Genomic DNA, 11,836 nt, shown 5'->3' with positions numbered 1-11,836 from the left:
AGCAACCTTCAAGTTCTATCGTTTTTCATAATTTGAATATTTTGTTTCCTAATTGGATCAAGAGTAGAGATACTTGTAACTTCCTAACTACTGAAGTCAGAATTGCGCTTTGACACTCTGTGACTGTGCGAGGTAGACCAAGCAATCCCTATATTATAATGGATTATGGAGCAACATTACCCAACATAACATTTAAGTATAAAAATTCCACAATCATATTCTTCAAATAGGGCTCAATGTTCTATGAAACACAAAATTGAAATATGAAAAAAAAAAAAACTTACCTGTCATTTTTATAGGCTTAACGGATCTTGTTAACAGTCACTTTACATACAAACTAATCATTTTTGCACTGATAAACTATCACTGAATGGAAATATTTCTTTACTTTAAACTCTGTTAATGAATGGGCAAAGTAATTCTTCAAGAAAGTAATAAGAAAATAAAGCAGGTGTTCACTTATCATTTACTTTTTAATATCGTTTATAAGTATACTTATGACTAACTTTCTGATCAAAATGTTTCGCATTCCAAACATTTTAAACACAAATTATAACTAGTGATTTCGAAAGCGAAGCCAGATTTCAACACAAATTCAAAAATTGGGCTCTATTTCGATAAATGAATTGTGGCACACCAAATTGAGCCTTATTTCTAAAAATGAATTGTGCCTAATTCCGATACTACATTGAGCCTAACTCCTATAGCAAATTGAAAACGATTTCGATACTGACAAGTGAATTTATTTTGATACTAATAAATGAATTGTTTCCGATTTTGATAAAGATTTCTGAGCTTGTTGAGTCAATGTTTTTTAGAGATTCTGTAAAATTACACTGGCAGGCCTTGTAGTGGGCCAAAAAGATCAGGATATTTTTTTTGTACAGTACACAAGTACCAAGACTACTTAAAAAAAAAAGCCACAACAAACTAAAAAAGTATAACTTTCTCTATTAATGGAAATAAGGCAATTTTTTTTGCAAAAAATAATAAAATATACTATTTTTAACTTCAGAATTACTTTCTTCAGGTCTGAAGGTTTTAACTATAATTTTATTCATTGTAAGCAACTCAGAATAGTTTGATAATAAAATATAGAAACTTTTTACAGTACTGGTGCATTAAAAAAAAACCAGTATCAATTAGTCAATAATTCTTTTTAGAGATATTTAATTAAAACTTCTAATCAAGCTCTAGACTTCCATAATTAAAAAATATTAAAGCAGGTTTTTCATAAACTAAAAATGTAAACGACACACAGTAAATATGCTGCTTCAACATTTTTGTGCAAAAGTAATTTTTTTATCCTTCAACACTCCATTTGAAAAATCTATGATTATCATTGATTGGGATTGTTGATTGGGATCAATAGCTGTGAAGCTATAAAACTCCATCCTACAAGATTTGTTACTGCACAATAAAAAAGTGTATGACCCTTGAGTCAAAACGTCCTACTGTAAAAATATAATGTAAAATTGTTAAACTGCTATTTGATAAAATGACTGGATTCTCAAAATATTTGAAGCTATATGCCTGAAACATGTACAAATTTGACGGATGCACCCCTAGTTTGAAATATTGAACCAATTTTCAATATCAATTTTTACAAGCATTATCAATCAAAAAAGTTGGATCAAGAATCCAAAGCCTTTCGATTCTTCAAATCATTTTAATATCCACATTGTATTCATAGAAAACTGAATGTTCCGAACACACACAAAAATCAGGAAATGGGGACAAAAAAATAAGAAACAAATAAGATCAAGAAATTTTTTAACAGGAAAATAAGAATAACTAAGATCACATCATCAGTGGCCATATTAACCCCAATTAACGGTATTATATTATGACATATTAAAATCAAATATATTGATAAACTCCATTGTCATAAAAATAAAATAGTAGTATCACTGAATTGTTTATTTCAGAAAAAATTTAACATTTTTGTCACATTTTACACAATTGTGAAAAATATTTTAAAATTGAAGTATATGTTTTTTATTTCCAAGCCACATTGTTAATTAAAAAAGAGAAACAATGTTGATAGATTTTGTGAACAATTAAACATTTTTTCTTTGATTTCATTGTTCCATAAAAGAATAAATAACTAGAGGAAGAGAACTAACTTAGATTCAATTACAGCATCTCAATTATAACAAAGGTTGTAGTTAGATTCTACAACAAAACAAAAAGCAAGACTAAAAATAGTTAAAGCATAATAGACAAAAGAAATGAATCTTTTTTTTAATATACATATATTGTAAATAACAAATACACATATGATACAGAAATATTTTTTATTTTCCTTTGAAGCATTCAAAAATAGTAGTGTAGATAAAGCATATATTCTCTATGAATTTCATAAAGAAACTTTCTTCAAACAGAGAATTTAAACTTCTTTAAATTTTAGAACATTATATTTTTGATTAAAAATGTGCATATTGCAGATTTTTAATGCAATTTTAAATATTTTTTTGTGTATTAAATCTCTTGAAATCAACTGGAAAAATAATAAAAAGAGTCTTGCCTAAAAACATGTTTAATTTCAAAAATTTATAAAATTTTGAGTAGTAATGCAAAGTGCCAAGAAAACTATTAAAATATAACATCATATGAGATTCTGAAAAAATGCATTCCTAAAGTTGTTTTAATAAAACTATGAGTGAATACAAATTTATTAATAAACAACTTAAAAAATTCTCTTCTAGACATTGTGAGACACAATTTTTAAGTCTAACTTGAAAATGTGAAAAAAATGCTTATTAATAATAAAATGCTTGGTACAAACTGCCATTGACAAAAATTTGAAAGGAAAGGATACTTTAGAAGAATTTACATGAAAAAAAAACAAAGCATTGTGAGCTTATGATGTATTGTTAAAGTCAACTCCCAATGGAAAAAGCATGATTAAATAGTTGAATGAATGAATGATCTAAATGATATTTTAGTCATTTTGAGTAATTAAGCTTTAAAGTTCATAAATTGACAGTAAGAAAAGAATTCTACGCCTTGCTTTTATTTCTTGTTTGCAAGCTTAATTAAGGATAATCTTGACATTTATTTAAGTTATTTGCTTCATGGCATTCACACTCATAACATTTTAATTTGCTGCCACAAAAGAAATGTTATAAAGTCAACTGATAACTGTTAAATGCACTTAAATCTTTCATCAACTCCAAAAACATTCAAAGACTTTTAATTAGATTCTTCAGTCACAGAGATCTTTGCAATTAAAAGGCGTAACAAAATAAATGAATGCTGTTGAGTTAAATAAGACTAAAATAAGAACATCCACTTAACTCTCCAATTATGAAACATGAAGGACAGTGGACACATGTGTTTTTATGATAGTATTAACCATTCGTGTCCACTGTCAAGGGATAAGTAGCATCAGAGGGTTAATAAATTAACATGTGTATTATAACAAAAGTTTTAAATTATCACACAGATGAAAGACGTCACTAGTGACCAGTGTCTCAAATGTGTGAGATCAGCACCCAGGCATTTTAAGGGTGGCGATAATGAAAAGTGGACAAAATGTAATAGAGCCATTTTCCATGGTTAAAAAGTAAGGTAAGACGTTTGCATGAGAGTATTCAAAATAAAATGCTCTCACACAAATTGAAAGCTAAGCAAGGATGCATCCAAGACAGAACAATGCAGGGTAGTATGCTTAATTTAAAATGATGAGTGTAATATTTCATTGTTTGATGTGTATTCAAGCAAATTAATCATAAAAATAAAAAATAAATTTGAAGACAAAAGCTTGTGTTAAAACAAACTAACATTTTCTGGAGTTAATGACAGTTTTTAAACAGTTAGTTCTTGACTTCATTCCCCTTACAGATATTTACCCAGTAAAACAAATAGATTAAGTAGATTATTCCCAAAATCATGCGATCTGCAGTCTTTTTAATGTCAGATATTTAATATTACATGGTGATAGAGTATATATTTGGGCAAGACAAGATTAGACATAATATTTTGAGATACATACAAACATCAAAGTTTCTTTAATTGTTAACAGATAAAGAACCTTACAAATTCATGCAATTGTAAAAGATATAGTTCAGATCATTTTATTTTGTTTCAGAAAAAAAATTATGGTATAACAAAGCGAATCTGTACTCTATCTGCACTACTATTTAAAAGGAATAATTTTGTGATATTGTTTAAAAAGACACTATATTTTTATGATCAGAGCAAAATAGTATAAGGAATAAAGTAGTAAAAATAAATGCAGAAAAAAATTTATTTATTAAATAAAACAGAAATTTGTGATTCTTGTATATTTATAAGCATATTAACTCTCTGGCATTATAACAAACGGGTTTCTTATCTGCACATAATTTTTCTACACACCAAAAAACCTATTTGAATGGCTATGCAGATCAAAAAAATATATACAATGATGGGAATCAGTCACTTCTTAACATTCAAAATTTCTCAAATTTAAAAAAATGGTGCTTTAAAACATACAAATTATTTAAAAAAAAATCATAGGCTTAAAGCTGCAAAATCAAAAATTAAGCTTCTATTTTGTGACAAGAAATTTGTGATAAATGTTTTTAAATCTTTCCCTTGCATTTAGAAAGATGCTAGTATACATGGATTTTACATTCTGGGTTCAATGAAACATATTTAAAAAGTTGTAGTAAGTTTTCCATGTAGGATATAAAGTCATTTTATCAGTAAAAATGTAATGTGTTATTTTTCAAATTTAATTCCTTAATCTTGCCTCAGATTTTTGTGGGCTAGGTCAATTGTGGGAACCTCTTAAATAAGTATTCAAGTAAAAAGAGAGAGAAAGAAAAACAATAATACCCTTGGGAGGTCCGATGTCTTACAATTTAAACAAAATCTTCCAAAAAAATTCTGCGGAACAAAAAGTAAATAAAAGCCATTAAAATGCCTAAAGAGTTAATTTATTCAATCTGAAAATACAGTTACTATCAGTTGAAATTAAACAACAGTTTTTTTAATTATTAATAATTAGGTTAATCAAAAATTAATGACTACAACAAAAAGCTTTTCAATTGGAATTATAATAAATATAATAATTTTATCTATCTCTTATTAAACAAAATAAAAATTCTTTTATTTGCTAAAAGATATTCATGCTGTCTAATTTTTAAGAACAAAGAATAAGGATTGCAAAATAAAATTGAAACTTTTTTCCTAGGGTGAAAATTTAATAATATCTTAATTATTCATACATTTCCATTTTAACTCTATGTAGATATTTACTTGGCTTATATCCTTATGTATTTTAAGATATAATACATATTCAAAATTTTGAATGCATCAGTTCTTGAGTTATTTGAATCCCATCACTGTCTATAAGCTAGATAGGCAGGGGGTTAATGTAAAACAAAAATAAATTCTAAAAATAAAATATCGCAAAATTGTTTCATAAAACAATATAGTTTTAGCTGCCAATATACAAAACTATGATCATAATACAATGAAAGATCTAAGTAACTGTACAAATGAAATTAAAACAATATACAGCTTAGTGAAAAATGACTGGTGTGATAAATATTTTCAGGCACTTTATCTTGTAACAAAGCTGCCAAAAAGATTTCAAGCTGGGTCACAACTTTTTTTCTTTCTACCTCTTGGCTTAATAGTCTCAGAAATTTGCCACATAGCTTCTTCACATAAATAATCATCAAAATTGTTGAAAAATGATATGATTTGTTCATTCCTTTTGACAGGATATTGGCTATAATAAAGCAAAAATAACTTAGAATTAAATACAAGAATAAATGGGTTTCTAGAAATTACAAAGATACTCACTTAAATGAAATTCAATTTTAGATTTATATAAATTCACACATTTAATGAAAAAATACTGACAAAAAGCTAACAATTGTTTAAAAAATAAATCAATTTGTGTTGAATACTAGTATAAACTGCTATTGCAGACAAAAATTTAACAAAAGTAAAATTATATACATTTGGCTAAAATCTTTTAAATTTAAACTAAGAAAATTTATTTAACTACAATGAACAGACATGACATATTACAATAAAAAAAACTAACTAAAATAGCAAAGATGACAAAGAACATCTTGAGATCCTGATACATTACAACTATTGAATTTTTTAGAAGAATTGATTCAACAAATATGCAAAATGGTACACATATTCTGTATGAGACATATATGTTGCAAACATATTAAAAATAATTATTTTTCCCCATCTTCTAAAGGACAATTTGATGGATTATCAAGAGATAAATTGATACTTTTTTTGTTCTTTTCCTTTTTATCTTTTAAGCTGTAACACTATTTAGGTAAATTAGTTGAATAATTTTTATGCCAAAGACTATTTTTATTGAATACAGATAACTAGAAGTCTCTGCTCTCTGGTAGCTAAACATGCTGATCCCCAGAAAGTATTGCACAATTCCAATATGGTGCTTGGCAAACCAATGGATTGTTGTGAATTTCCTGTAGATGGCCTCACTGTTTGATAACAAATGCCCAACAGCTCATAAACAGCTGCTTTGCATAATAGTTTGTGATTTTTATAATAAATGTTAAAAAAATTATTTATCATAAAAATAAATTACTAGCATCATTTTTAAGTGGCACAAAATCTAAATAATTTTTGAAAATTGAATTTTTTCTTGACCACTCTGGGTACATGGCAAAAAACAGATTCATTATCCTATTTAATTTTCTAATTCAACAAATTTTATATCATCTTCTATTCTCTGTTATTTTCAAAAATAAAAATTTTCCAACCAATATTGCGCATTAATATTTAACTAGCATGAAAAAAGCATAAATTAGATTTATTTTAACTTTTTACTTTAAATAAATGCTTGTTTTCTATTAGTATTAACAAAATACAAATTTTAAATCTGTTTTTCAAAACTAAAATTTTTACTCTTATCTTCCTATTTTTAATGACAGAATACTATTTATAATGTCACAAAGTGTTTATTTCACATTATTTTTTAAGAATAGTAAACATTTATAACAACCAAATTAGCAGTGAAAATCAGTTAATCATAGTCTGTAAGAATTTTGAGAGGAGCACATAGGACTTTCTAAGATATTATTGTTAATTTGGCATTTTAAGAAAAGAAATTATAATTAAAATTATGAAATCATTAAGAAATCAACATTATCCAGAGCTTAAAACTTATATGTTTTGGACAGTTCTAGGTAGTTGCCTGGTAAAACATTTATTTTGAACTGGTAATTGATGGACATCATAAATCTCTAGTCACTTCGCATAGCTGATAAGCACTAAATAACAAATTTCGTCCAAAAGAGTCTCCATTCTTTAAAGAGGAAAAAAAGAAATACCTATTTTTGAATCTCCTCATATTATCAAGTATATTAAACTGCTGCCATCGTTTTGAAAAATTTACTGCTTCTTCTGTAAGCATGTCACTGTTGCCAATATGAACAAATGTTAAGTCTTGTAAAATTAATCCTCTGTGAAAAAAAAAGGAAAATAATTTATATGTATACAAATACTCAAATTTTAAATACTTTTGACAAATCTCAATTACTAATTTATTTTACCTCTTATTTAGTTAGAATATAATATTCGAGACAAGAGAACAATAACAGAATAACATAAGAAACACATAAAACAGAAAAAAACTATACAAATTATGGAGTATTAAAATTTTGTCTAACTCTCTCTCTCAGGTAAATACAAGTCTGAGAGCGAAGAGAGAAACTCAAAGAGATCTGAAAACACTGGGAAATTTATCACAAGGAATGGTTGTTCCTAAAATAATTTTAAAAAAACATAAAAACCTATTTAGCACCTTTTTTTATGAATTGCACAAAACCGATTTTCAGAATGTATAGAAACATTAGAAAGACTCCACTCACCACATATTTAAGTGCTCGCTTGCAGTTACTTACTTTTTCTCTTTAGTATGTTTTATAATAATGAAGGCAGGATTCAGCAAAGTAAAAGAAAGGCAATTGTCCATAATAGCTTCATAATGGAAATCAATGTAACAAAATTAACATCCTGGAGTTAAGCAGAATTTTGTGTCTAAATGAAGTTTAGACAGTTAGAGCATTTGGACAACAATCTGTCATAGACTGAGAGTCAAGTTTCATCAAAAACAAAACTTATTTATTAACATGGAGTGCATTGTTAAGATATCTATCTTAATCTCACAAATATAGACATTTACTTTTTTTGCATTTTAAATTAATTTGTACTATTCAAAATAAATGCATAACTGGTTTTAATTAATTATATCTTTACGGAAATATTTATTTTTTGATATTGTGTAATAGATATGCTTGGTATTTCTGCCAAATTAATTCTGCCATTATGTGGCAGATTTACAGTTTATAGAATTAGTTTATTTTTTGTAAAAAGTTACTTTAAGTTATAAAATTTGCAAGTGAACCAAAAAAAATATATAATTTTATACTTTGTTGAATCAAATGACTAATAATTTGCCCAACATCAGCATAATTACCTGACTCTTAGTTAACATGGAAACTAAGCAAAACATAGCTCAATGAATTTAAAAATATTGTGACATACAGAAAGAAAACAAAATTTGACAGAAACCTTCACCATGTGAGGTAACTGATTCTGTTACCATTTGCAGCCAAAATGAACAAAATTTTGAAGCTACCAGTTTTAACTAAATAAGTTCAGCTAAGATTAAAAAAAACTCTAGTGTAAAGTTGGATTATAAATATTAAATTTGGAATGAGACATATCTAAGAGCACTCCACAGTTAAAAAAAACTCAAACAAGGAAATGAATTCTATAATTACAAACTTATTTATCTTTGTGCCACATACAGTTTAGTTAGAAATGTTAGTTTCTAGTCAAATGTACAAAATAGTAAACCAACCCACATTCTTGAATGGGAAGGAAAGTTTGCATTAAACAAGAGAACTCCTTCATTTTCTGAATGGTTTTTAATGAATAAAATTTCCATTGAATTCTTTTATGAAAAACATACTTTTTTGCTATCTTCTTCAAAAAAAACTTTTACAGTTTCAAAAGCCACCTATGATAGACTAAATATTTTTGATACAGTTATTTATTGTAACTGCTGAAGAGATCTGGCTTAATAAAAAAAGTTCGTCTTTCCTTTTTTTGCTGAACTATAAGAAATATGTAAAGATACAATATAATATTTAAATGATGTATATACAGTCAAACCTTGCTATAGGGAACACGGTTTATAGTGAACTCCCGGATATAGTGAACGAAATGTTCGGTCACGTGCCTTGCTATACACGGATAATGTTATTTTTTGTGGATATAGTGAACCAAAAAAGGGAGGAAGTTGGATATAGTGAACTTTTTTCTGTCTTTGACTGATTTATTTACAAAATTTTTTGTAATAATTTTGAAATTTCTACTTCAAATTAAATACATATACCGATTTTCAAAACCATCTATAGAGGGGAATGTAGCGATAAGCATTTTTTCTTGTTTGCCTTTTTTATCTCACCTTCCCATCCCTAAACAAACTAAGCAGATGTTTCCAACCCTGGCAGACGATGCATCTGTAAGGTATCAGCGGGATCAATATCCATTTTTTTCAGAGGGAATGAGTAATTATTGATCAAAGAGTTGGACACTAATATGTGTTGATATGGCCTGCATTTCAACTCCTTTTTGCTCTCAGTTCAGTTAAAATAAATCCAGCAAACAAGTGTCTCAAATTTTACTATGGTTAGCAGTAAACGTAAAACGTTCTCCATTGATGATAAAATGGGCATAATCAGAAAAATTGAAAATGGATGCAGTCAAGCTGATATTTGCAGGGAATATAAACTATCCAAATCTGCAGTTTGTTACGTATAGAAAAATAGACAATTAATAATTTCTGCTCATGAAAAAAATTTAGATGGTGGAAAAAAGTTGAGAAAAGCAGATCACAAGGATAATGAAGAAACATTGCTGAAGTGGTTCACCAATCGAAGAAGCCGCAATCTTCCAGTATCTGGCAAATGTCGATGAATTTGCTACGTGATTTTAAGAAACTACTTTTATGTGCTCGAATGGCAGGTGAGACAGGTTTAAAAAGCGGAATAACAGAAATTCAGGAAAAATTTTCTGAGAGTCGGGAAGTGTTTCCATATCTAATGGGGAGGATTGCTCATCAGCTAAAGATTACTAATTTTTTTGTACGCAAGACGAAGAGTAATGAAAATTAACACATTATTTGCTACTACATAATATTTTTCAGTAATTTTTTGAATAATGTGTTATAAAAGGGAGGAGTTAAGGAACCATTAGTTAAATTGACTGCGTAACGGATATAGTGAACTCCCGGTTATAGTGAACCGAAACTTCGGTCCCTTGATGGTTCACTATAGCGGGGTTTGACTGTATATATATAATATTAATAATAGAATAGACAATGACTAATAATTTGAAAAGATATTAACTTAGTAAACAAATATAATGAAACACTGAACTTACATATACGGAATGCAAGGGGGACTAGTTTCAGCTAATGCTTGCCTATAAGCCCGGAAAGAGGAGGAACTATCTATCAATGCACAATACTCCTTTAGACCCTAATAAAAGTATAACGTTAAAATATCACCACATTATGACAATAAATACATGTGATAGAATTAATGAAGCTCAAGCAAAAGTGGGGATTAGTGTAATTTTTTTGCAGTTTGTTAATATATATATATATATCAACTTTGACAGGTCGATTTAATATCAATTAACCATGTTTGGAGAATTTAACTGGTTTCCTTGTACTTAAATCTTAACTGTCATTTTAGAAAGACATCTCCACAGACAGATGATGCTCCTCCAGCAATCCAGAGCTCCCATTTAAGCTCTTTCCATTTAAGCTCTTTTATTCAATAAATGTTTTCTTATGGTAACTCTTGCAATAGTACGAAAACTAATCAAACATATGATTATTTACAACAAAGTAAATTAAAAATAACAAAGGAGTACCAGAAGATTACATAAACAGTTAAATATTTGCAGTTATATCAAACTGTAATCATACAACTAAATTTCATTGAACTGACAAAACTTGTTTCTGACAGCTCATAATATGTTTCATTCATCAACTAGAGCAATTTAGGTAGATCCATCGAACCAAACGTTGGAAATGGCTCCTAATCTGATTATGAAAATATTATTATGAAATAAACATGAATTGATCAATTTTTATTTTAGGTGACATTTCTTATTGAGTTATTTGAAATCTTACTACCAAACAAAGAATCATGAAGGCATTTTACAAGCTTATTATTTAATTTTTTAAAAAGTTGGCAATCGAACAATTTAAAAAATTTAATTTATTTATAAATTGACTTCTGTTTTCAAAATGTTTACAAACAAGAAAAGATCAATGTAGCCCTATCATTTATATAAAATATTATTTAAGAATCAAAACAAATAATTTACCTCTGTTATATTTCTTTGCCATTCTAAACGTCTTATAGGTGCAGAATCTAAAGCAGATAATATAGCTAAATAGGAATTAAAGTTGTTAAGCTTCCTCAAGCATTTCATGACTTTTATAAACTTCACCACATATCTTTCTCGATCTTTTGCATCTTCTTGTTCTAGAATTCGAGATCGAGCCCTAAAAGAATGTTATGCCATTGAAAAGCACACAATCGCACAATAAAAATAAACTATTCTTAACAAAAAATTAAATAATTTTCATCCAATGAATGAAATCTTAAGCAATATGCTCAATATGTAGAGGTTAAATTTAAAAAAAAAAAACAATAGTAAAACAATTTAGCTTAGTAACTATTGAGACCTTAGGCAAAATTGTTCTGAAATTTCCCTGTTCTCATTATTATTCTCACTATGTTCGTTGTCATTAAATAAA

The 11,836-nt window shown here is 27.6% G+C and overlaps 1 protein-coding gene across 2 annotated transcripts in view; it reads right to left on the bottom strand.

The window, feature by feature from the left end:
* Nucleotides 1-3,895: 3,895 nt before the first annotated feature.
* The window catches only part of C3G (C3G guanyl-nucleotide exchange factor), a 56,099-nt gene continuing 48,158 nt past the window's right edge, over nt 3,896-11,836 (bottom strand). For both annotated transcript variants that reach the window (XM_043042948.3, XM_043042947.3), the window contains exons 16-19: nt 11,401-11,581; nt 10,444-10,541; nt 7,323-7,454; nt 3,896-5,725 (exon numbers count right to left, since the gene is read on the bottom strand). In XM_043042948.3, the coding sequence (XP_042898882.1) occupies nt 5,584-5,725; nt 7,323-7,454; nt 10,444-10,541; nt 11,401-11,581 (553 nt within the window). In that variant the 3' untranslated portion in view covers nt 3,896-5,583. The remainder of the gene's footprint in view (nt 5,726-7,322; nt 7,455-10,443; nt 10,542-11,400; nt 11,582-11,836) is intronic.

This window comes from Parasteatoda tepidariorum, chromosome 11 (genome assembly GCF_982258835.1).
Source record: "Parasteatoda tepidariorum strain Cologne lab strain chromosome 11, Ptep-v5.0, whole genome shotgun sequence".
NCBI lineage: Eukaryota > Metazoa > Arthropoda > Arachnida > Araneae > Theridiidae > Parasteatoda > Parasteatoda tepidariorum.
This window is presented reverse-complemented; position numbering and strand designations above follow the sequence as displayed.